General features: G+C 45.5%; 1 protein-coding gene across 6 annotated transcripts; it reads left to right on the top strand.

Moving 5' to 3' along the window:
• The first annotated feature begins 443 nt into the window (after nucleotides 1-443).
• On the top strand, nucleotides 444-23,805 carry LOC121486276 (zinc finger protein 300-like). 6 transcript variants are annotated; one of them, XM_041747132.1, is made up of 8 exons: nucleotides 444-558; nucleotides 5,524-5,650; nucleotides 6,205-6,431; nucleotides 8,444-8,615; nucleotides 9,657-9,699; nucleotides 18,082-18,208; nucleotides 18,488-18,583; nucleotides 20,145-23,805. In XM_041747132.1, the coding sequence occupies exons 4-8, from the start codon at nucleotides 8,563-8,565 to the stop codon at nucleotides 21,236-21,238; spliced, it is 1,413 nt and encodes a 470-aa protein (XP_041603066.1). In that variant the 5' UTR covers nucleotides 444-558; nucleotides 5,524-5,650; nucleotides 6,205-6,431; nucleotides 8,444-8,562; the 3' UTR covers nucleotides 21,239-23,805. The 6 variants fall into 6 exon arrangements, with proteins under 6 accessions (XP_041603066.1, XP_041603067.1, XP_041603068.1 ...); XM_041747133.1 differs by having other exon boundaries at nucleotides 8,392-8,615; XM_041747134.1 differs by lacking the exon at nucleotides 6,205-6,431.
• The last annotated feature ends 384 nt before the right edge of the window (nucleotides 23,806-24,189 follow it).

The following is a 24,189-nucleotide window of genomic DNA, read 5'->3' as shown; positions in this document are numbered from 1 at the left end:
GACCCCGGGCTGGGCTTGCGGTGGTCGGTGCCTCAGACCCGGCCGGTTCTGAGGCCCCCGCTGCATCTAGGCCTGGCGATCCCCTCCGCCCGAGCGGTGGAGAGGGCACGTGTGGCAGAGCCACGGCTGCAGAGCTGGCGGACGCTGGGAGGGGTGCTGTGCTCGGGGGTCCGGTGGGCGGCTCCGTCTGACGTCTGCTGGGGAGGGTCGGGGTTCCTGTCTGGTTTGGGGCGGGGGCCGTGGGCAGGCTCATCTCACTGCTTTTCTGTCGTCCCGCAGCCCCGTCTTGTCGGAGCCCACAGTCCGCAACGGGCTTAGCGCGGTGGACCCAGTGACAGCCTTGGCCCGGGAGAGCTGAGGGCCACCTCTGCCCCTGAATGGTCACCCCTCTTTCCTGACAGTGGATTTGTTTCTGTCCCTTGACCTGGAGCTTCTCTGCCCATCCAGGTCCCTGAGCTCTGCTGGCGCGCCCGGGCCTCCTGTGGCCGAGGAGGGAGAGGGGCCCCCCTTTCTTTCCCACCCTCCATCACACCTTCGAACCCCACATCGCAGCCAACGGTAGGCTCTGAGCTATGAGGGCAAGGAAGGGAGGATGTGGAATGATTGGTATTTCATGGATCTTCGGTGTCGGTCTTCATCCGACAAACATTTGTTGAATGTCTGAGTCAGGCACTGGGGAAGCACCCTCCTTGGCTAGAGCCCTATGGAGGTGTCAGTCCCAGGACCACCAAGGTGTAGGTGCTCTGATAGTCATCCCTACTGGATGAACGGACACCCAGGCAGGAGGTCAGTTCCTTCTGGGGGAGCCGTGACTGAAGATCACACTTAAAATAAGGTCTCCCTAGGTGAAAGGGGGCAAAAGGATTAGGGGTAAGGAAGAGCCTATGTAAAGGTAATTGGCATGAAACGTGTGGGTACTGCTGGGTTTTGCACCATGGGAGAGCCTGGGTGGGGTGTGTGGTGAGGCTGGAGGTGGTTTCAGGGAGCACATCAAGCTGGGCTAGCGGGTACGGACTGGATCCTATTAGCGCCATAAGTATTTTAGGCAAGGCAGTGGCATGGTGAAATTTGTCTTTTGGTGTTAATATACCAGCAGTGAGTAGGGTTGCTGGGAACTCAGTTAAGTTCATGGGAAAAGTGAATAGGGGGATGTATCTCAGGTTTGTGAAGCTGTGCCAGTGCTGGCAAGGGTGAGTGAGAGAAGGTGGGGCTGTGTGAGTGCATCCCCTTGCTGACTGTGGAGGAAGGGATGGGGTAGACCCGGTTCAGTGTAGACTGTTCTTTCCCCACACTCAATGGAGAGATGGGGCCACAATGAGGATGCCAAGTGATACAGAGATAGAGGTGGATTTGTCTTTCTTCGAGGCTTTTTTGTTCCAGATAGGACACACTTGAGCTGGGGTATGGTAGGGGAAGTGAAAGCTGTATTATAGTTTTATTTTTTATTTTTTTATTTTTATTTTTTTAAATTTTTATTTATTTATGAGAGTCACACACAGAGAGAGAGATAGAGAGGCAGAGACATAGGCAGAGGGAGAAGCAGGCTCCATGCACTGGGAGCCCGACGTGGGACTCGATCCCAGGTCTCCAGGATCGCGCCCTGGGCCAAAGGCAGGCGCCAAACCGCTGCGCCACCCAGGGATCCCTGTACTATAGTTTTAAGTCTTGATAAGGGATATCAGTTGTTTCCATTATGACTTGAACTTGGGTCGTCTTGAGTTAGGTTTTCTTCTATTACAACCCGTGATCCTTCTTTGCTATGTTTAAGTAGTGATGTGGAAAAGATCTCAAAAGTAAAGCAAAGTGAAAAAAAAAGAAGAAAAGTTTCTGTAATCATTGTTTATACTGAGCAAATGTTAAATTTGTTTGCTTTGGATTTTCTTAAGAACTAAAACCTTATGAATACCAGCTTTTTTTTTTTTTTTAAACCATTGGAGCTCTTAATATCACTCTTTGTTCCAGTTCCCTTCCTCTCTGGGTAACAACACCTTAGATTGCTTTATTCTTACATGTTTTTACTTACTAGATGGGGTCATAAACAATATATTGTGTGTTTTGTGTGTTCGTTACCTTTGCCTGTATTTATTTTGCTTTGTCCTTTTCTTATTTATTTTTAGTATTTTTTTTCATATATTCCAGAGACAAATCCATTTATGGCTTATGCACATGGCAAAAATCTTGAATAGATTTTGACTGGGCCTGGTGTTTCCTTGATGGGTGTATTTTTGAGTACCAATCCATTTTATTGAATGTTTAATGTTTTTTCCCCCCAGTTCTCTGTTGCTTTGTCAATTTTTGGACTTCATATTTTTCTAGAAAATTTTCCAGTTTAATTTCAGATCTATGGCATTAAATTGCTTATAGTGATCTCATAACTGAAAAAAAAATCTCTGCTATATCTGAAATTGTCTTTTTTCATGTCTAAAAATTACATCTTTGGCTTCTCTTGTTTTCTTGATCAATGGTGCCTGCACTTTGTCTATTTTACCAGTTTTAAGTACAAACCAGTTACTTTATGAGTTCTAATCTTTTCAGAGAATTGATTGTAGTTTTTTCTTGGCAATTTTTTATTTGGGCACAACTTTCAGATTTAAAGAAACGTCACAGTGGTAGAACAGTATAGAGGATTTCTGAACACTTTTTATCTAAATTTCTGTAATATGAACATTTTACCACAAGGCCAATTAAATAAAAAGAGAAAAAGATATGCCCTTATGACCAGGAGCCCATGCAAGCTTCATTTAAGCATGCATGTTAGGTAGAGATCCCTCACAGCATGAGACCATCCGGAGGCTGAGGCCCAGGTGCTGCTTCCCAGGAGGGAGGAGGACAAGCATACCCCTGAGTATCTCTGGGTCAGAGGTGCTAAGGGTCTCTATAGCCACATGGTGTATTTGATCTATGGCTACCAGATGCTGGATACAGTTGCATGGGGTAGGCAAAGCAGGCAGGTTCTAAATGACTAAAAATCTGTGTATATTTGGGTGATCTTTAACACAACTGCATGTGTTAACATTTGAGTTTGGTGCTGCCAGTCTTTTTGAGCTCCTGGTCTCAGCCTGCTAAGAGCCACTCCATAGAGACCATTGCCATCCTTGGCTCATTCATATAAAACTTGCTTTCTCCTTCTTTCCCTCTCTCCTCCATATATACATGTGTGTAAATACTTTGTGTACATTTCCCCAAAACAGGGCCATTCTGTCACACAGCCACAGGATAATGAGCAAAACTAGGAAATTAGTATTGATGCAATACGATTGTCCACGGATCTTACTTAGATTTCACCTGTTGTCTCAGGAAGACCCTTTCTAGCTTGGAAGATCTCAGATCATGCATTGCTTTTCTTCCTCCCACATCCCTTTGTCATCTTTTCTCTAGAACAGTTCCCAAATCTTTCATTATCTTCAATAGAGTGATATTTTAGAGGAGTCCAGGCCAGTTATTTTGTGGAATGTTCCTCAATGTAGATTTGTCTAATGTCTCGCCATGATTAGATTCAGGTAATACATTTGTGGCAGGATTTTTTTTTTTAAACCTGTTCTGGTCTTTCTTTGATTTCTTCTTTTAAAATCTCTGCTCACACTGGTTTATGTCTTTTGGGTTTGCTTTTTTTCTGTGCTAGTCTCCTGCAATAAGTGTCATTAATTTTCCTTTTTTTCTAATGCAGATCTTAGGACTGTAATTTTTTAAGTGTGTGTAACTAGGCCCCAGTTTTTAATATTTTTAATATTTTTGCAGTTGTTGTTGTGAATAAATCTGCATTCTTATTATTTTCCAGTTGTATTGCTTTTTGGTAGAGTGGCATCCATGCAATGTTGATTTTTAACATATATGTTGAGGTTTATTCTTAGCTTTTTGGAGTCAAATTTTTTTTAAGGTTTTAGTTATTTATTCATAGAGACAGAGAGGCAGAGACACAGGCAGAGGGAGAAGCAGGCATCACACAGAGAGCCTGATGTTGGACTCGATCCAGGGTCTCCAGGATCACGCCCTGGGCCGCAGGTGGCGTTAAACCACTGTGCCACCGGGGCTGCCCTTTTTTTTTTTTTTTTTTCTTTTAAAGTGGAGTCAATTTTTATAACCATCCCAGATGTGCTTAAAAAGAATGTATATTCTCTGATTATCAAGTACATTCTTCTGACTGATCCCATAGGTCTAGCTTTTAAGTTGTCATTCAGATGTTGAATACTTTCTATTTATTTTTTGTATCTGGAATCTTTGTTTCTGAAAACATTCACTAGAACCTTTTCACTGTGGTAAAGGATTTGTCAGGTTCCTGTTTGCACGTGTGCTTGTTTCACGTGTGTTTGAGCTACAAAGGCATCCTGTACATGTGTTGTTGTGCGCAGACCTGAGATGGAGTTGGCTTCTGCCACCTTGCATTTGTCCCTATGATGGATTGTTCTTTCTTGCTATTTGTATGTCTCATATCTTTTTTCTTTTTTAAATGAATGCAGGGCATTGTGTGTAGGAGTAGAGACCTCTGCTCCAGTGTGGCTGTGTTTGGGGCTGGGAGGCTGGAGGCTGTGTGTGGAGCTGGGAGGCCGGAGGTTGCATGCAACGTGAGTGGTCAGGAGTTGACAGGGCTGGCATTTACTGTTGCTCTGGTTACTGTCAGGCCCCTGCTGGCCTCACATTTCTCCGGCAGCTCTGTGCTTGGGGGGTGGGGGGGGAGCAGGCTGGTTACTGTTCCCCCACTGCGACCTTCTAGTGCTGATGTGCTGATGCTCCTGCTTATTCTTCCGTGCTGCCTGGGCCCTGGGTCCCTGAGTGGGGGGGTAGGAGGTGCTTGTCAGAGATGCTGCCCCTCCCCCATGGGGTAGGAGGCCTGGAGACTCTGAACCTAGAACATATACCTCTCCCTTCCCACGGGAGAGGGTTTTTTCTCCCTTTTCTCTGCCAGGAGCCATAGGTCTTACCTATGCTCTGGGAGCAACAGGTTTTGTTGCCTTTTCCTTGGTGGCAGTATAAGGCTTTGTTCCTCAGAAGAGAAGTTTCTGGAAGGATGGGGCTTTCCTGTGTTTCCCCCAATGGCAGCCATTCCACTCCAGACCTTTGCTACCCAGGGAGTCTCTGTGGACTGTGGCCCAGCCCTAAGACTTCCTTTAGCACGGAGCCAGCAGCAGGGCTGTGTACCAGATTACCACAAATTCAGTGATTTAAAGCAGCACCCGTTGTCACCTGGCAGCTCAGCACAGCGGGGGCATATGGCTGGCTGGGGCTCCGCTCAGATCTCCCAGGGCCAGAATCAAAGTGTGGAAAGGCAGGCCTCTTCCCAGGGGCTCTGGGTAGAGAGTCTGTCCCAGGCTTACAGAGGGGTGGGGGAAGGGGGGTTCCAGGTCCGGAGGTTTGAAGCCCAAGGCCCCTGATTTCTGGCTTGCTGTCTGCTGAGGTTTCTCTCAGCTCTTCCCACGGGGTGGCATGGGGTCCTTCTGTGTTTCCACTCTCTCTGCCCCCAGTCAGAGGTAAATGTGCTGCTGATGTTTTCACATGAGTCTCACCATACTGTCTGCTTATTTACAGGTGTTCTTAATATCTTGCAAAGGCGTAGTATCAGGCTGGGACAAAGCGGCTCAGTCCTGTCTGCACATTCCAGCTCCTTCCTATCCCCAGACGGTCTGGAAGCAGGAGCTGAGCCTCCAGCCCACGGGTAAGTTCTCAGCAGGAGAGCAGAGCTTTGCCAGACCTCAAGCCCCAAACGTCCCGCTGGTAGGATAATTCTTGTAAAGGTGACCCACTGGAGCAGCAGTCTACTTTGGAAGCAAGGCTCCCTCTCTGAGGTCCCCCTTGTAGCTTAGCACTGAAGCTGGAGATCCACGCCCCCAGAAAAGCGTCCCTAAAACAGCCGGGGACCTGCTTGCTGACTGTGAATTTGGGGGATGCCATCGTATCAGGGGATCATCTAGGATTTGGTTTAGGGGAAGGTTTACTAGGAGAGGGGATCCCCTGCTTTAGGGTGTGAGAAGCAGGAACGAGGGAAGGGATCCCCATGACTCCCGGAGGAGAGAGCAGCCCCCTGCCCCCTATCCAGCCTGGATCTCTCTACATGCGGTGCATTCACTGTCCCTCTGTCCCGCCTCCTCGCTCCCCTCTCCTGCCCCACACTCCAGCACTTGCGAGACTATAGACCCTCCTCATGTAGTCAAGGCATAGAAGTTGCTTTCTTAACCTAAGAGTATTTCATTTTTCCTTCACATGTTAAAGACGAAAGAAAATGCGCGTGAGAGAGGTGTTCAGAGCCACCCAGCTCAGTAGAGGCCGAGCCAGCACTAGCGCCCAGGGCTCCCGACGCCAGGCGGGGGCTTCCTCCCGCGCGCCTCGGGTCATCGCTAAAACCCGCCCCTTCCCACCTCCACCCATTCAGACCCTCCCACGGATTTCCTCTCCTCCAGGGGAAGGACTCTGATAGGCGGTCCTGGAGAGAAAACCCAGTAAGATGATATATGTATATTTTTATGAACTATTTCAATATTGAACAGTGAGCACATGTTTATTGTCTAAAAAAAAAAATCGAAAATGCCACTATGTCAAAACAAGCAGGTCCTACCATGCAAAGGTCACGTTGTTAACATTCTGTGTGTTTTGTACAGAATTTTTTCTTTATATGTTTTTACAAAAACCCATCCCACGTGCTGACATTGATGTACACTGGCAGGAAGCAGAGTTGAGTGTCCTCATGGACCCATGCTGGGGAATCTGCCTTCCTGTCCTCATTTCCCGGGGCCGCCCTGACAAAGTGCCACACCCTGGGGTGGCTGGAAGCACAGAGATTACATCTGTAATCTTTCTCCACTCCAGAGGCCAGGAGGCCAGAGGTGCAGGTGTCAGCGGGGGCCAGTTCCTTCTGAGACCAGGATGGGGCATCTCCTCTAGGCTCTCCCCAGCTTCTGGGAGTTTGCTGGCAGTCCTTGGTGCATCTGACTTCATCTTCCCTGACATTTGTCCTGTGTGAGGCCCTGGGCCCCAATATCCCCTTTTCACAAGGACGTCAGTCATACTGGGTTGGGTTGGGGCCCGCCCTCACAATCATCTACAGACTCTTTCTAAACAAGGCCACATTCGGAGATTCTGAGGGCTAGGATCCCTGACATTTCTTCTTGGAGGACAAAGTTCAAGCCAGAATATGTCCTTGCCGGGGTGATTGGTCAGGTAACCCCAAGCGGTTCAGTTCCTAGAAGCTATGATAAAGAACCGTCTCTCTTTGCTGCCAGTGGTCTAGTGAACAGCTCATGTTCCTGTCCAGGTCCAGTTTCAAGCTTTCCTCTCTCCCTGGGGGGCTGCAGGTCTTCACCCCCAGATGGAGGGCCTGCAATCTCTTCTGTCTCTGCGACTCCTTAACCCTCTCATCGGCCAGCTTCTTTCTCCATGGTGGGGGTAGAGGGGCAGGAGGAGGAGAAATGAAGAAAAGGACCACCAACATTTCCTTGCTGGGTACTTTTTGGTAGCTCCACATTCTACCACACAGGAGGCCACCTGATGGCTTTTTGGGGGTGCAGAGCCTGTGACACAGGCAGGGGCTCTCTGGCAGACCTTGGTGCCTGGCTCCTGGCTCCTTGGTACAGCTTCTCAGGGCTGGCTCTCGGTCCCCGGCAGGCAGCCTGCTCGCGGCATGTCCTTGCTGTAGAGTTCATGCCCACCTACCTTCCTGCCCTCCACACAGGCCCTCCCCAACCTCACTGCACCGGAAACCCTCACACCCTGATTCCAACACATGCACTCCATGCAGGCCGCTCCCATTCCTACTCCCTCTCCTCTCCTGGCCACCAGGGTGGCCCTCTGCCAGCCTCTACCTTAGGAGTTCCTTGGCTTCAAGGCTGCCTCCTACTGCTGGGCTCTTGCATGCACAGATCTGCCCCCTGGAGCGCTTGTTCCCCACTCTGTCGAACACCACATGCCCGAGAGTTTCTGCAGCCAGGCACACATCCTCTTTTTGCAGGCTCCCTCTGGTTCTCTTGCCACCACCCCTCTTGGCATGGGACAGAAGCAGAACCTTCAGTAGACACCTCTCCTTCCACCCTTCCTTCTCTAAAGGGAGGCATCTGTTAGGTTGGGTCCAGCAGCTCCCCCGGAGAATTTGGGGTGTTTGGGAATTTAGCTAAAACTCCAGGCACCTGGGAAAAGCCCATCCACCTACCTGTTACCCATCTGTGAAATCATGTGCTTATGGATTACATACCTTCATTCTCCCCCTTATTGATATAGCCAGAAGCTATTTCCATGTTATATGATTATTTGTGTGATAGTTTAAATGGATTCATAGCATGGCATGCTTTAATTGTATCAACATTGATTAACTAATCTCTTATTTTTAAACACTTAGGTAGTCTCCAATTAAAAAAAAAAAAAACACCCTCAATTCTTTATGGAGTTTCTGTAATTCTAGAGTTTTAGTGTCTCTGCAGACTTCCTGGACCCAACTCCCGTGTGTCTCTGTCCTGAGTAGGAACATACCTAAGACCAACCTCGTGTGTGTTCAGGAGAGAGATAGGTGTGGGGTCCAGTTGATGCTTCCAGCCACAGTATATTTGCTCCTAAACCTTCGTGTTCCTGTTCCCTGGCAAAATGAGGAAAGGAGGAGGGCTCAGGAGAAGCCATCAGATCTTGTCCCATATTTGGTAAGTGGCAGAGCCAGACCGGGACCACTTCCCGGGCAGAGGTCCGCACAGGGCAGCCAGGGCGGTTCTTACTAACAATGACCGTGGACACACCGCAGAGAAGCACTCGGAACCCAGCAGGTCTGGGATGGGCTGGAGGGCATCCCAGGCCTTGCCTGCCAGAGCTAAACTCCATTCAAATCGACTCTGCCTTAAGGAACACATTTTTATATTTTCCTGTGAGTTGTCCTCAGTGTCTGCCAGGGGCCCAACCGGTGACAAGCTTTGGGTTAGAAGCTTAGCACATGACGGATATTTTTTAAAAATAACTTTTATATATGAAGTGCTTGTTTGTCAGAGAAAAAGTTAGGAAATTGACCTAAGGACAAAGAAAGCATTTGAAAGTGGTTATAACCCAACTACCCAGAGCGAACTGCTGCTAGCTTTTTGTCCTTCATTGTTTCAGAGATTGTTCTGCGTGAGTGTGTGTGTTCACGTCTGTGTGTGGGGGATCAAATGGTTTTTAGCCACGTTTTTCAGTGATCAGTATGCTATCACTCAGTTTTCTAATATTTTATTTCCATTAGCTACATAACAGTTTATTTCCCTTGGAGAGGTAGTGTGTTTATTTAACTGGTCCTCCTCTGTTGGATATTCAGTTATTTTCTGTTTGTTTGTTTTTTTTCAGAGTTTTAACAAAATGTAATAAATATCTTGGTGGCTGGCTCTATGTCTAAAGTCATGACTGTTTCTTCAGAGTAAATTTCTATTAATTAAATTTCTGGGGAATGAGGGGAAGGGTTAGTAACTTGCATACTGGTGATGAAGACACAGATAACATATGTGGATTAAGTAGAAAAGAAAAACCCATATTGAACCCTCACAAGGTTGGGTCCCCATCACATGCCAAGGCAAGAGCGTTGTGTGATGGTGGGTCCCTGGGGGAAGCCTGTCACTCCCTCGTGCCTGGAGGTGGGGGTGGCAGCAACAGATTCAGAGGCTGGGGGTGAGTTTGGCCTCTCACATTGTTTCCTCTCCCCACCCCGATCTCTGCTTCCTTAGGTATCTGCTTTTCCCAGCCCACAAGGGAAGGACCATGTGCCAGGTGAGTGTGGCATTTTTAAAGATTTATTTATTAGAGAGAGAGAGAGAGCATGAGCAGGAGGAAGGGCAGAAGGAGAGAGAAGGGAAGCAGACTCCCCCCTGAGTGGGGAGTCCAGCTTGGTGCTCGATCCCAGGACCCTGAGATCATGACCTGAGCCAAAATGAAGGGTCTGGCACTTAACCGACTGAGCACGCCCCCAGGCGTCCCATGGCATTTATTTTATCCTGCACTCTGCCTTACCAGGGGTGTTGGGGAGCTATAAGAACACATCCAATAAAAACAATGCAAACAGGACCCAGGATCACTGAAGATGGGAAGTGGGTAGACGGAGGGATGTCCACGAAGCTGCTGGTGTAATGAGTTGCCCTGTAAACTTGTGTCTGACACTTTATATAAAGACAGATTCTGTCCAATATATGACTTGTGTTGTCTGCTTTGGACAAGCATATCAGAGGAAATAATGGTTCTTTGGTATTTAGGGGCTTAGTGATGGGCCCTGGCACATGAGTTAGCAGGCGGGGTCCTGAGTAAGGACAACACTGAGGCAGATGTGCTGGCAGATCTCCTGTGACTCTTTTTCCCCATATAAACGGTGGGTCTTAACGTCAGTGCACAAAGCTGTGGTTGCGGTTGCCCAAGGAATCAAAAATACTCAGTTCTCCGCTAACAGCCTTGCGATGTCAGATTGGCCTGTTGTGCACAGGAAGGAACAAGTAGCATGTCCTGCAAATTATTTTTCATCATAGTGTTCTGACACAGATGGAGAGCAAACAACTCAGTTTCAGTCTTTAGCAGGAGCATGGGGGGAAGATGATCGGAGCGCTCCTGGTCTCTTCTCTTGGGGTCCGAGCCTCTTCACGACTTTGACCTCAGACATCTGCCCTTGCCCTCCTTTCTCATGGGGTCATTGTGATCTTCAATGATGTTTTCTCCCAGCCCGTCTGCATCCTCAAATTAGTCCTTAAGGGCCCCTCTCTTTGCCCTAGGCCCATGAGCGCTTGAACGGCAAGTGTGTTGGCCAGCATCCGTCACATTACAGGAGGCCAGGAACCCAGCTAGAACTGCTTTAGGGCAAACCCCAAATCTAGGCAGTACCTGGACTGGGAGGAGCAGGTGTGCAGCTGGGACTCAGACAGTCACAGCTAGGAACTCAGGTGTCACCTGGAATCTTTCCGGTCCCTTCCCTCTGTTTCTGTGACTTCCTTCTCATACCAGTGTCATCGGTGACAGAACTGGTAACACCCCAAAGTTACCAGTTCTGCCAGAGAAATGGACCAAGTTCCCTCTTGTAGAGCCAATTTCACGGTCTTTGGGAGAGATTCAGATTGGCCCAGCTTAGTCCATGTCTACGGCGGAGAGGCTGGGGCTGCGGTGGGGTGCCCCCAGGAGCAGCACCTGCTCAAGGTGCCAGAGGGAGATTGCTAGCCCCGGAGGAAGCCGAGGCCTTGAGGGCAAACATTGTAGTTGTCCACTCGAGGAAGAAAGACCTTCATGGGGTCTCAGGTTCTGGCTTGGGGAACCTGTTTTTTAATGAGAGTATATGTTCCTAAAGAGCGGAGACCATCTGGATGTTTGACACCAGAAACATCTGGGCAAAGGACCAGTATGAGAGGGTTGGAAATGAAGCGGCAGCTCCACGGCCTTCTCAGAAGACAGAGCTGGCTGCATCTTGAGGCTGTCAGACCTGTGCTAGGGCTGGAGGTTTCATCTGTGCCTTTTGGGGAAGCTGTTGTTTCATAAGAAACTAGGTCTCACTGCGGCCTACCCCTCAGGGCAATTGGCAAACAGAAATACTGATAACAAAAGTTATAAAGCTCTACCTGTTGAGCGCTTACACGCTGGTCTCTGTGTTTTCCATATGTTATTTCACAAATGAACTTGTGAGATAGGTGTTATTAACCCCTTCTCCCATTTTACAGATGGACAAATAGAGGTTGGAGATACTAAGTGAGTTGCCGGGGATCTCACGTCTTTTAGGCGATGAAGTTAGGATGTGTGGAATGTGGACAGACAGATAGGCAGATCTAGAGCGGAGACCTCGGTGATTGAACTGTACCGTAGCTTTATCTGCCCGACACATAACCGCAGCCGAGGAACCCAGCAGTACTTCTGTCCAGACCTGCACTGTCCAGTATGGTAGCCAGCGGCCACAGGTGGATACTAAGCACCCAAAGAGTGGCCAGTAGGGCTGGGGACCTGAATTTTTCATTTACACTTAAATTTTGTTTTATTTATTTTTTTATTGGAGTTCAATTTGCCAACATTTAGCATAACACCCAGTGGTCATCCTGTCAGGTGCCCCCCTCAGTACCCATCACCCAGTCACCCCCCCTTATTATTATTTTTAAGGATTTATTTGTTTATCTGAGGGAAAGGGAAAGGGAGAAAGAAACCCAAGCAGACTCCATGCTGGGTGTGGAGTGCCGAACCGACGTGGGGCTTGATCCCACAACCCCAAGATCAGACATGAGCTGAAACCACGAGTTGGACGCTTAACCAATGGTGCCACACAGGCACCCCTCCACTTAAATTTTGAAACAGAACCAGAGTAAACTACTTTCCCATCAAATACAATTTTATTGTTTTTATAGGACTACATTTCATGGAAGTTAAGTTGGAAATATGGTGTCTGAATTGAGATGTACTGTAATGTGAAAAACACCCACCAGATTTTGAATATATGGTATAAAAAAAGAATGAAAAGTATATCAGTAATTTAAAAATAATTGTATATTGAGATAATATTCTAGATATGTTAGACTAAGATCTTACTAAAAATTCATTTCCTTTTTTACTTAAAGATGACTAGAAAATTCTGTTTTTTAAACCACCTTATTGAGGTATGATTGACATGCAAAACTGTATGCACAGCTTGATGAGTTCTTTTTTTTTTTTTTAAGATTTTATTTTTTTATTCAAGAGAGAGAGGGAGAGCAAGAGAGCACCAGCGAGGGGAGAGGCAGAAGGAAAGGGAGAAGCAGGCTCTCTTCTGATGCAGGACTTGATCCCATGACCCTGGGATCATGACCTGAGCCGAAGGCAGACGCTTAATGGACTGAACCACCCAGGCTCCCCAGTTTGATGAGTTCAGAGATAAGTGTACACCCATGAAACCATCATCACAGACTTAAATCCATCACCTGCAAAAGTTTCTTCCAGCACCCTTTTAAAATATATGTATTTTTTTTCTTTTTGTGGTAGGAGCATTTAACATAAGATATGCCCTCTCAGCAAATTTTTGAGCATGCGATGCAGGATGGTTAACTCTAGACACTGCTGTACAGTAGATCTTCAGACCTTACTCATCTTCCATAATAAATATTGTATCCCTAATCAGCACCTCCCCACTTCCCTGCCCCTCACAACACCCAGTACCCACCATGCTATGCCCTGGTTCTAGGAATTTAGCCATTTTAGAATCTTTATAAAAATGGAATCATGCAGTATCTGCCCTCCTGTGTCCGACTTATTTCATTCAGCATAATGTCCTCCACATTCATCCGTGTTGTCCAAAATGAAGGGATTTCCTTCTTTCTTGTGGTTGATATTTCTCATGGCTAATAGCATGTGTACACATCGTCCCTCCATCCACTGATGGACACTGAGGCAGTTTCCATCTCTAAGCTACTGTGAATAAGGCTACAAGGACCATGAGAATGCAGATCTTTGAGACCCACTTCAGTAAGATTCAGTAAGATCACATCAACTTCGAGCAGAGATACATTTACTTCTTCCTTCCTGATTTGGATGCCTTTTATTTATTTTTCTTGACAGATTGCTCTGGCCAGACTTCCAGTATTGTGTTGAATAGGAGAGGCAAGAACGGGCATCCTTGCCTTCTTCAGGTCTTAGAGGGAAAGCTTTCTACCACTAAGTATGATGTTAACTGTGGGCTTTTCTTTTCTTCTTCTTTTTTTTTTTTTTTTAAGATTTTATTTATTTATTCATGAGAGACAAAAGGAGAGAGAGGCAGAGACATGTAGAGGGAGAGGCAGGCTCCATGTAGGGAGCCCAATGTGGGACTCAATCCTGGGACTTCAGGATCATACCCTGAGTGAAAGGCAGATGCTCAACCGCTGAGCCACCCAGGTGTCCCAACTGTGGGCTTTTCATAAATGGCCTTTATCATGTTACGTTCTTTCTATTCTTAGTTTGCTGAGAGCTTTTAATTGTGAAAAGGTGTTGACGTTTGTGAAATGATGCTTTTTATGCAGCTGTTGAGCTGATTTTTTATTTTATCATTTATTCTATTAATGTAGTGTCTCACATGGATTTTCATGTGTCGAACCATCCTAGGGATAAATCCTGTTTGGTCATGGTGTCTTTTACCGTGCTGTTGAATTTGATGTGCTAATATTTTGTTAAGGATTTTTGTGTCTATGTTTATCAGGGATATTGGCCTATAGTTTTCTTTTTGTGTGATGTCTTAGTTTTGGTATCAGAACAATGCTGGCCTCATAAAATAAATCTGTTTTTTTTTTTAAGAAGAATTTAAGAAGGATTGATATTATTTAAATTTTTGGTAGAATTCACCTATAAAGTTCCTGGGCTTTTCTTTTTTAGGAATTTTTAGTTACTTGTTCATTCTCTTATCTGTTACTGGTATGCTCAGACTTTCTGTATCTTCTTCATTCAGTATTGGTAGCTTGTAGTTTTTTTTAGAATTGTATTTATTTCTTCTAGGTTGTCCAATTAGTTGGCACAGAATTGTCTATCTTAATGTTCCTTTTTATTTCTGTGGCATCAACTATAATGTCTCCTCTTTCATTTCTGATTTTATTTATTCCAGTCCTCTCTTTTTCTTAGTCTAGCTAGGGGTTTGTCAGTTTTGTTTATCATTTCAAAAAAACAAGTTTTAGTTTTGTTTATTTTTTCTATTATTTTTCTGTTCTCCATTTCATTTATTTCTGCTCTAATCTTTATTAATTTCTTCTGCCAATTTGGGGTGTAGTTTGTTCTTTTTCCAGAGCTGCAAAGTTAGATTGTTTATTTGTGATCTTTTTTCTTTTTTAAGATTTTATTTATTTATCCATGAGAGACACACAGAGAGAGGCAGAGACATAGGTGGAAGGAGAAGCAAATTCCTCGCAGGGAGCATGATGACGGGACTTGATCCCTAGACCTCGAGATCACACCCTGAGCCAAAGGCAAACACTCAACCACTGAGCCACTCAGGCATCCCTCTTTTTTCTTTTATTCCTTTTTTTTTTTTTAAGATTTTATTCATTTATTCATGAGAGATACACAGAGAGAGAGGGAGAGAAAGAGAGGCAGAGACACAGGCAGAGAGAGAAGCAGGCTCCATGCAGGGAGCCTGATACAGAACTTGATCCTGAGACTCCAGGACCACACCCTAGGCCAAAGGCAGGAGCTAAACTGCTGAGCCACCCAGGGATCTTTTTTAATGTAGCTATTCATTTTTTTTTTTTTTTTTTTGTAGCTATTCATTTCTATAAACTTCCCTTATGGGATGCTTTGCTGCATCCCATAAGTTTGGTCTGTTTTCATCTGTCTTAAGATATTTTATAATTTCCTTTTTAATTTCTTCTGTGACTCACTAGTATTTAAGGATGTGTTAATTATCGATATTTAAAAATTTTCCCCTTTTCTTTCTATTATTGATTTCTAGTTTCATTTCATTGTCATTGGAAAAGATACTTGGACTGATTTCAGTCTTAATTTTGTTAAGACTTGTTTTCTGACGGCCTGTGATTCATCCTGGAGAACATTCTGTGTGCTGCTCTTGACAAGAATGAGTATTCTGCTGCTATTGGGTAGAATGTTCCATAATTATCTTTTAGGGCTATTTAGTCTATAGTATTGTTCCTTTCTACTGTTTTCTTGTTGATTTTTTGTCTACATTATCTGTCCTTTATTGAGAGTGGGCTATTTAAGTCTCTTACTAATATTGTAATACTTTGTTTCTCCCTTGTGATTCGTCAGTGTTTGCTTTATATATTTAGGCCCTTTGATGTTGGGTGCATATGTATTTAAAATTGTTATACCTTCCTGTTGAGTGGACCCTTATATAAGGACTTTCTGTGTCTATTGTTTTTCTTTCTTTGTCTATTGTGACAGCGTTTGACCTAAAGGCTATTTTTGTCTGATAAAAGTATAGTTAGACCAGCTCTCTTTTGATTACCATTGCATGACTTGGAATATCTTTCTTCACCCTTTCACTTTTTTTTTTTCTTTTAATGATAGTCACAGAGAGAGAGAGAGAGAGGCAGAGACACAGGCAGAGGGAGAAGCAGGCTCCATGCACCGGGAGCCTGACGTGGGATTCGATCCCGGGTCTCCAGGATTGCGCCCTGGGCCAAAGGCAGGCGCGAAACCGCTGCGCCACCCAGGGATCCCACACCCTTTCACTTTACCCAATATGTGTCCTGAAGTCTAAAGTGAGTCTCTTGTAGAAAGCATATACTTCGGTCTTTTTTTTTTTTTTTTAACCCATTCAGCCCACTCTATGTTTTAATTTAGGGAGTTGAGTTTATTTATATTAATTACTGGTAGGTAAAGACTTATTATTGCCACTTTGTTCATTGTTTTCTGTTCTGTAGTTTCTTTGTTCTTCTTTATTCCTCTCTTGTCTTTATTGTGGTTTGGATCTCTTATAGTGATAATGTTTTGATTCTTTTTTTTTTATATTTGTGTATCTATTATAGATTTTTTGTCGTTACCATGAGGCTTGCATTGAATATTTTATAGTTCTAGCAGTCTGTTTTAGCCTGATAACAACTTAACTTCAATTGCATATGGCAACTCTATTCTTTACTTCTTACACATTCATACTTTGTTATTTATGTCAGATTTTACTTGCTTTTATAGAGTTTCGATGAATAAATCTATGGTTATTGTTATTCTTATACTTTTGCCATTTTTTTTTTTACTTTTGCCATTTAAATTCCATACTTATGTTAATGATTTACATGCTGTTATAGCATTACTACATTCAGTACAAATTAATTTGTTGTTTTGGTCCTTAATCCATCCAGAGAGAGAAGATGAAAGAGAAGGGGAAGGAGAGCCAAGCTCTGTTCTGTGTTTGTGGAATCCTTTCTCTGTTTTCCTCTTGTTGCTACCTTAATTTTGATCATGTCTCATGTCATTGATTATAATTGTAGTTATTCACTCCCTCCCAGTCATTCCCTACCTTTTTTTAAAAAATTATTTTTTTTTTATCTCTTTTGGCCTTTTTTTTTTTAAAGAGATCTTTATTCATGAGAGACACAGAGAGAGTGAGAGAGAGAGAGAGAGAGAGAGAGAGAGAGAGAAGCAGAGACACAGGCAGAGGGAGAAGTAGGCTCCATGCAGGGAGCCCGACGTGGGACTCGATCCCGGGTCTCCGGAATCACACCCCCCACTGCAGGCGGCACTAAACCGCTGAGCCACTGGGGCTGCCCTTTACCCTTTTTTTTTTTTTTAAAGATTTTATTTATTTATTCATGAGACACACACACACACACACACACAGAGAGAGAGAGAGAGAGGCAGAGATGCAGGCAGAGGGAGGAGCAGGCTCCATGGAGGGAGCCCAACATGGGACTCGATCCCGGGTCCCCAGGATCACGCCCTGGACTGAAGGCGGCGCTAAACCACTGAGCCACTGGGGCTGCCCTCCCTACCTTTTTCTACATCAGATCATCTTTTGTAGCTCCCCTCCTTAAATACCATACTTAAATCCCCATTGCCTTATAGGAGAAAAACTGTTTGTCTTGTGATCTGTGTGCGCACACGCACTCTCATACACACACACATTATATTCTACATTGTCATTCCTAAGTATTTGCAATTCCTACCAGAATTTTCTGTGACTCCTTACCTTTGCTCATGCCATGCCTCTTGATAGGAAATATCCTTCAGACATCAGGACACACTATTGACTATTGACTTTTTATGATTCTGCTCAAAGGCACCCTCCAATGAAGCTTAACTTGATATCAGGAAATTGAATTTGACTACTGCCTTTGTGTCTGTTCTGTCCTTAATATACTTCCAGAAGTTTCTGGTGTAATCATACCATATGGAAGTCTTCTGTTTACCTTGCTCCACCAGCCTCCGAATGCCTTCAGAATAGGAGAAATGTCACTTTCAGCTTTCAACCCCAACCACCAGGCCGAATGCCATTACCATACCAAATCTTCAATAGATGCTTACACACTGAATGAAAGAGTGAATGAATAAATAGAGATCCAGAAGTGAGATCTTTTCTAATGATCTTTTTTTTTTCTCTTCCACAAAATGTAATACAGAGTTAGGGGCATGCTAAGCTTCCACTTAACATGGGGAAACCTGACATCAAAGGTGCTAAGATCCATCACCTCTACACCTTTGGTACTCTGTGTTGAGCATTCCAGATTAATCAAGACTGTGTTGTTTCAGGGGTCGTTGTCGTTCAGAGATGTGGCTGTGGGCTTCACCCGAAAGGAATGGCAACAGCTCGACCCTACACAGAGGATGCTGTACCGGGACGTGATGCTGGAGAACTACAGCCACCTGGTCTCCGTGGGTGAGAAAACCTTCCTGTGTCTCCCGATTCTGAGTTCCTTTCTCTTCTCAGTTATGCAAAACCCCTTATGTACTAAGCATATTTGGCCTTGGGTTTCAGTGGTCAACAAGTCTGGCTCTCATCTCACCTGCATTATTTGTGAATTTACCTTCCAAGTGAAATGCCTGTTCTTCAGCCAAGATGTAAATGTTTATTGTGCCACCTGAACCTTCTACATCCTTAGATGGCCCTAGTGGCTCAGCACAAATCCTCATAAGCAGGGATATTTCTCATTAACAGGATGTCAAGTCACCAAACCAGCTGTGATCTCCAGGTTGGAGCAAGGGCAAGAACCATGGATGGAAGAGGAGGAAATCCTCAGATGGAGCTTTCCAGGTGAGAGAGCAGCAGCTTACAGGGTGGGCAGTGACATCTGGTTGGTCATAGAGCAGAACTTTGGATATGTTTTTGTTTCAGGCAACTATTCTTAAAAGCCTTGGGTGTTTGCCAGCAGCTGCAGACCATTGGCCCAAGACCTTGAGATGCCCTACATAACTTGCTACCTACACATATCATACATCCATACATGATTGTTGTTCTTTCCCTGGGTTTAAGAGAAAGACCTATCCTGTTTTTATTTATTCTTTTATTCAACCCCACCGTTCCCATCTGAGACCTGCCTTGCTCAGTTTTTCTCTAGAAGCTTCAGTTACACTTTCCCCCATGGTTATGAAACAGACTTCCTCGTGTTTTCATGGACTTGTAGATGGCCCCTATTTTAAGATAACTTCTTTGTGCCACTCATTTTATTTTAGTGATCTTTTCTTATACTGTGAAACGCCTTAAAAACTTAGTTTCTCCCTTTTATGTGACTTTAAATTCGTCTTCTTTCAAAACTATGGAATATGGCTCCATTTTGCTTAATGGGTCATAAATGAAACTCCTTTATCCACATCCCAGTATAATCCCATGAGGAGAAGAGCTTTTATCTTATTTGTCCTTATTCTGTGAGACACACATGGTAGACATTGACTAACAGCCCCTTCCTTCCACAAGGGTCTTTTATCAAGCATTTGTTCAGGGAAGTTGTTACTAATCAGGGGTGCACACCAGAATCACCTGTGGAGCTTTAAAAATACCCTGCGGCCAGGTCCCCACTGGGAGCGTCCTGATGGGGAAGATTAGTAGGCATTGATTTTGTCCCTTAGGAATTCAGCAGTATGACTCAAGGAACTTCAGCATTTTTAAACCAAGGAGCTCCATGGTGGCTTTAGGTGTGGGTGTCAGAGGTGAAACAGCAGGTACAGTTTGTGGTTTAAAATGTAAATAAAAATCAAAGCAAATGAGTATCTCAGCACAGGATACAGAATCCAACATTTAATAACCTCAGTAGGTGCTACGGTGACATGAACACCAACATGCCCACTGGCTTCTCTTGTACTCCCTTTTACTTGTGTCTTCACCTTCTTCCCAAACGACTGTGTCAAACTTATTAATAGCAAAGCTGCTTATATTTATTGTCTGTTTTATCCCTATTTCCAGTATCCCAGTTTTTCCTTTCAAAAGCCAAGGGATGGGGTGCTTAAGTGGCTCAGTCAGTTGGGCATCCAACTATTGATTCAGCTTGGGTTGTGATCTCAGGGTTGGGATCAAGTCCCATACTGAGCTCTGTGCTTAGCACAGAGTCTGCTTTGGGATTCTCTCTCCCTCTGCCTCTGTCCCTCCCACTCATGCTCACTTGCTCCCACTTTCTAAAATAAATAAGTATATCTTCTTAAAAAAAAAAAGCCAAGGGACTAGGATGTGTTTGTTGTACTTTCACGATGGTGATGATTGAATCTCGGCAGTTAGGTCTGAAACCACAAAGTTAATCTTCCTCCTTTTTCTGAAATAATTTAGTTCTGTGATGTGGTCCTGGAAAGATTAACAAGTTTGTGGCATTATTTTTTTTCCCTAGAAGAAATTTTGCAAGCTGACCGCCAAGTAGGTAGACCCCAGGGACACCAAGACAAACTTCTGAGGCACATTGCAATCCTTGACAAGCAAGAACTAGCCAAGAAAGGGTATCACGGATGTAGCACAATTGAAAAAACAGTCTTTCAGGACACAAACCAGGCTCCCTCAAAGCAGCCGGCCCATACCTGTGACTCATGTGGAATGAGTTTGCCATGTAATGTAGCCGTTAGCCCTAATGCCTACCTCGCCAGAAGGAGATTTGAGTGTGATGGACAGGGGAACTTATTTCTGTATTCTAAGCTCGAAACACCCCCTTCTGGAGTGCAGCCACGAGAGTGTGACAGGTGCCGGAATGCCCTCAGCCGTGACCAGGCCCTTCGTGCCCACCAGGGTGCTGGCAGTGCCGAGAAAGCCCACAGGTGTCCCCAGTGTGGGAAAGGCTTCTCCTGTGAACCGGAACTCATTGTGCACCGGAGGGTTCATGGGGGTGAGCAGCCCTCTGCACCTGGTGCACAGGGCCTCAGCTGCAAGAAGGAGGTTTGCCTCCCCAAACGCCGGGGAAATCATACCAAAGAGAAACTTGGGGGGGACAGTGGTGGTGGGAAGACACTGCCCCAGAAGATAAGCATATCGGTGCCGGTTGCAGTGCTTGCCGGAGGGAAGCCCTACAAGTGCTCCGAGTGTGAGAAGATCTTCTCCCATAAGTCCCGTCTCATTGAGCACCACCGGTCCCACACCGGAGAGAAGCCCTACGGCTGCAAAGAGTGCGGGAAGTCTTTCTCGCGAAAGTCGTGCCTCATCATCCACTACCGCATTCACACCGGCGAGAAGCCCTATGGCTGTGGCGAGTGTGGGAAAGCCTTCTTCCAGAAGTCTCACCTCATCCTGCATCAGAGGACTCACACAGGGGAGAAGCCCTACAAGTGCAGCGAGTGTGGGAAAGCCTTCTCGCAGAACTCCTGCCTTATCATCCACAAGAGAACTCATATGGGCAAGAAGCCGTACGAGTGCTCAGAGTGTGGGAAGACCTTCTCCCAGAAGGCGAACCTCATTCGCCACCACAGAATCCACACCAGGGAGAAACTGTATGGGTGAAGGGAGAGTGCGGGCTTTGTCCCGAGTCCCAGCCCACCTGGGAATATAAACCCCTGGATGTTCTGAGTGTGGAAAACCTTTAAGCAGGGAGTCCAGTGCCACTGTGTGCAGAGATTCATACCGAGGTGAAATTCTTCCAGTCTGTGGAGAATTAAGAAGAGCCCATCTCTTACAACTAACAGTAGAAGGGTAATGATGCTCGAGTGTTATATTTTTATAAGATATGCCTCATTATAAAATCTATTTGAATTACCTGTGGCTAATGAGCTTTGAAGTCCGTGAATAAATTAAATCATTAAGACAACAGATCTAATAAACGTCAGAACAGTCCCAGGGCACATAGAGGGCTTATGTCCCTGAGCATGCTGCATAGAAAGAATGTGATTTATTTTTAAACTGCATCACTAATTAAACCTAAGTGTGAGCCTGTGGGCACGCACACCGGAATATACAGAATGATAGCTGTCGGACTCCCCTAAATCACACCCTTTTGTCTTCATAATGTACATTATACCTAGAAAAGTAGGAGTTTATTCGTAAACCAGGAGTCCAGACACCATACCAACATCTCATTTATTTTGTTTGTTTGTTTGTTTGCTGGCAAGCATTACAGGGCCCCCTACCCCCGGATCTGGAAACCAGCAAGTTCATGACATCTCCTCATCACCTCTCCATCACCTAGTTCACAATTAGGTTTCATATTAAATGTGTAAGGTTAGAACTCCCTTTTCTGGCAATATATCAGACCACCCAAGGTGAAAGCCATTTTATCAGAAATGACCAATAATAGATAACATTCTTTTAAATGCATTCTTTTAAATGCAGTTCAAATTGACCACCAATAAAAAATAAATGTATTAAAAATAAATAAATAAATAAATAAATAAATAAATAGATAGATAGATAGATAGATAGTTCAGCTGGCAAGAATGGTGTTACCAGGTGCCAGAGAGCTGAACCGAACTGAGAGCCAAAGATTAAGTTTAGGGGCTGAAGCTGGAGCTGCCCTTGTGGGTGTAACTTGGTTGACCCCAAAGCTTGGGTGTTTTTTTTTTTTTTTTAATTTTTATTTTTTATTTATGATAGTCACAGAGAGAGAGAGAGAGAGGCAGAGACACAGGCAGAGGGAGAAGCAGGCTCCATGCACCGGGAGCCTGACGTGGGATTCGATCCCGGGTCTCCAGGATCGCGCCCTGGGCCAAAGGCAGGCGCCAAACCGCTGCGCCACCCAGGGATCCCCAAAGCTTGGGTGTTTAAGACCAAAGGAGGACATGAAGCAAGGCCTTGGGGCGTGCGAGGCAGATTGTGGGTACTGAAGTAACTTACAAATTCAGAGATTTCAGAAGTCGCTCTGTACAGGAAAAGGGTGGACTAGCAGCAAAATCTCACTTGGGTGGGAAGCTTGTCTTTCTCTCCATGGGCGCCGATGGGGGAAGATTTGCCCTGATGACTCATCAGCCCTGACCAGCACCCCCTGTGAGTCAGAGTTTGGAATTCACCCTACTCCTGTCCCAGTTTTAAAACTGACCAGTGAATAGAGAAATTGGCCCTGTCTTTGGAACAAATGACAGAAGCAAACAAAATACCTTTTAGAGGGAGACACCCTCAACCCATGTCCACCAGGATTCTGATGGACAAACCCAACATGAGTTCATAACCCAAAACTACAAAACATGAGGAACCAGGCTGCAGCGGGAGTCAGCGAACACATGAACAAAATAACATCCAGGATTTTAGGGTCATAGAAACACACGAACCTCTATAACAATAGCTCCCTTCACAAATGATTAAAAACAAAAAGTTGAAACCACGTGAAAGCAAGGCACAAAGACAGATAATGGGTTTCTTTGGAAAGGGGACCCCACAGAGTGTAGAAATGAGTACTGGCGTTGCGATGTGAACGTCACAATACTCAGCTGCAGAGAGAAGGGACAGAAAAGTAGAGCGAAGCAAAGTCATAGGATTCAGTCTACAGAGAGGCACTTAAAGTGAGAAGAGCAAGCAGGAGTTCCCAAAAGACAAAATAGAAGAAGAAAAGTATCCAGAGAAAACACGGCTCGAGTCTGACAAGACGTGCACTCGTAGATTCAGGCGGCACAGTATGTGCCCAGGTGGATGAGCCGTAAATCTGCGTGGTAGACACACACCTGTCGAGAGCTGCTGAGCTACTTGATAGTATCACTGCTCCGCACCTGCGTGGTCTGGCTGAGCAGTCTGTGGGGACCTGACTCATGGTGGCCCCCAGATGGCAGCCGCAGAGCCACAAGCGAATGTCAGGTCCCCATGTGGCTTTTCCCCCCATGCTCGTGAGTGCTGTCTCCCCTGCTTATCAGCACCCATCCGCCTTATGTGCTCCTTAGCCAAGACCCCTGTGGAGCTTACCTAAACCCTGCTTTTCTGGTTTGAATTGACGAGTGTGGTCCTAGCCCGGGGACCCTAATAAAGACATGTGCTACGGGTCCAGTCTCTCTCTGCTTTCTGCCTTGATGTCCTTGTGTGGCCCCTTGAGGCCTGTTGTGTACTCCCCCCACCCCAGGACCCCGTGAATAATAAACTTCTCTGTCTCAGTTTCTGTTGTGGCCTGTTGTTGAACCCGCTGACCACCAGCACCTGTGCTCCTGTTAACACACACTAGTTTAACAAAGTCCTCACAACAGGCCGCAGGAATGGATGGTAGCGTCATGCTGGCAGCTGACTGGGGCGAATGCCTTTTAGCAGCAACTGGCTGGCTCCCTGGCTCCCCCAGGTGGGTAGTTCCATCTGGGGGCCCCACAAGGCTACTGCCCATGCAGAGTGCTGCTCCTTCCCATCCCAAAGGGCGAGCTAGGAAAGAAGCAACCAAAGTCCTGGACTTCAGAGTATCGCCATAGGGGCTGGTTGAAGATGCTGTGGGTTTATCTTCCACCTGTTAATGCCCCGCAGAGGGTGAGTTCCCTCAGCAGGTGTGGGAC

Source organism: Vulpes lagopus, chromosome 3 (genome assembly GCF_018345385.1).
Source record: "Vulpes lagopus strain Blue_001 chromosome 3, ASM1834538v1, whole genome shotgun sequence".
Classification (NCBI taxonomy): Eukaryota; Metazoa; Chordata; class Mammalia; order Carnivora; family Canidae; genus Vulpes; species Vulpes lagopus.
The sequence above is the reverse complement of the archived record's forward strand: the minus strand, read 5'-3'. Positions and strand labels throughout refer to the sequence as shown.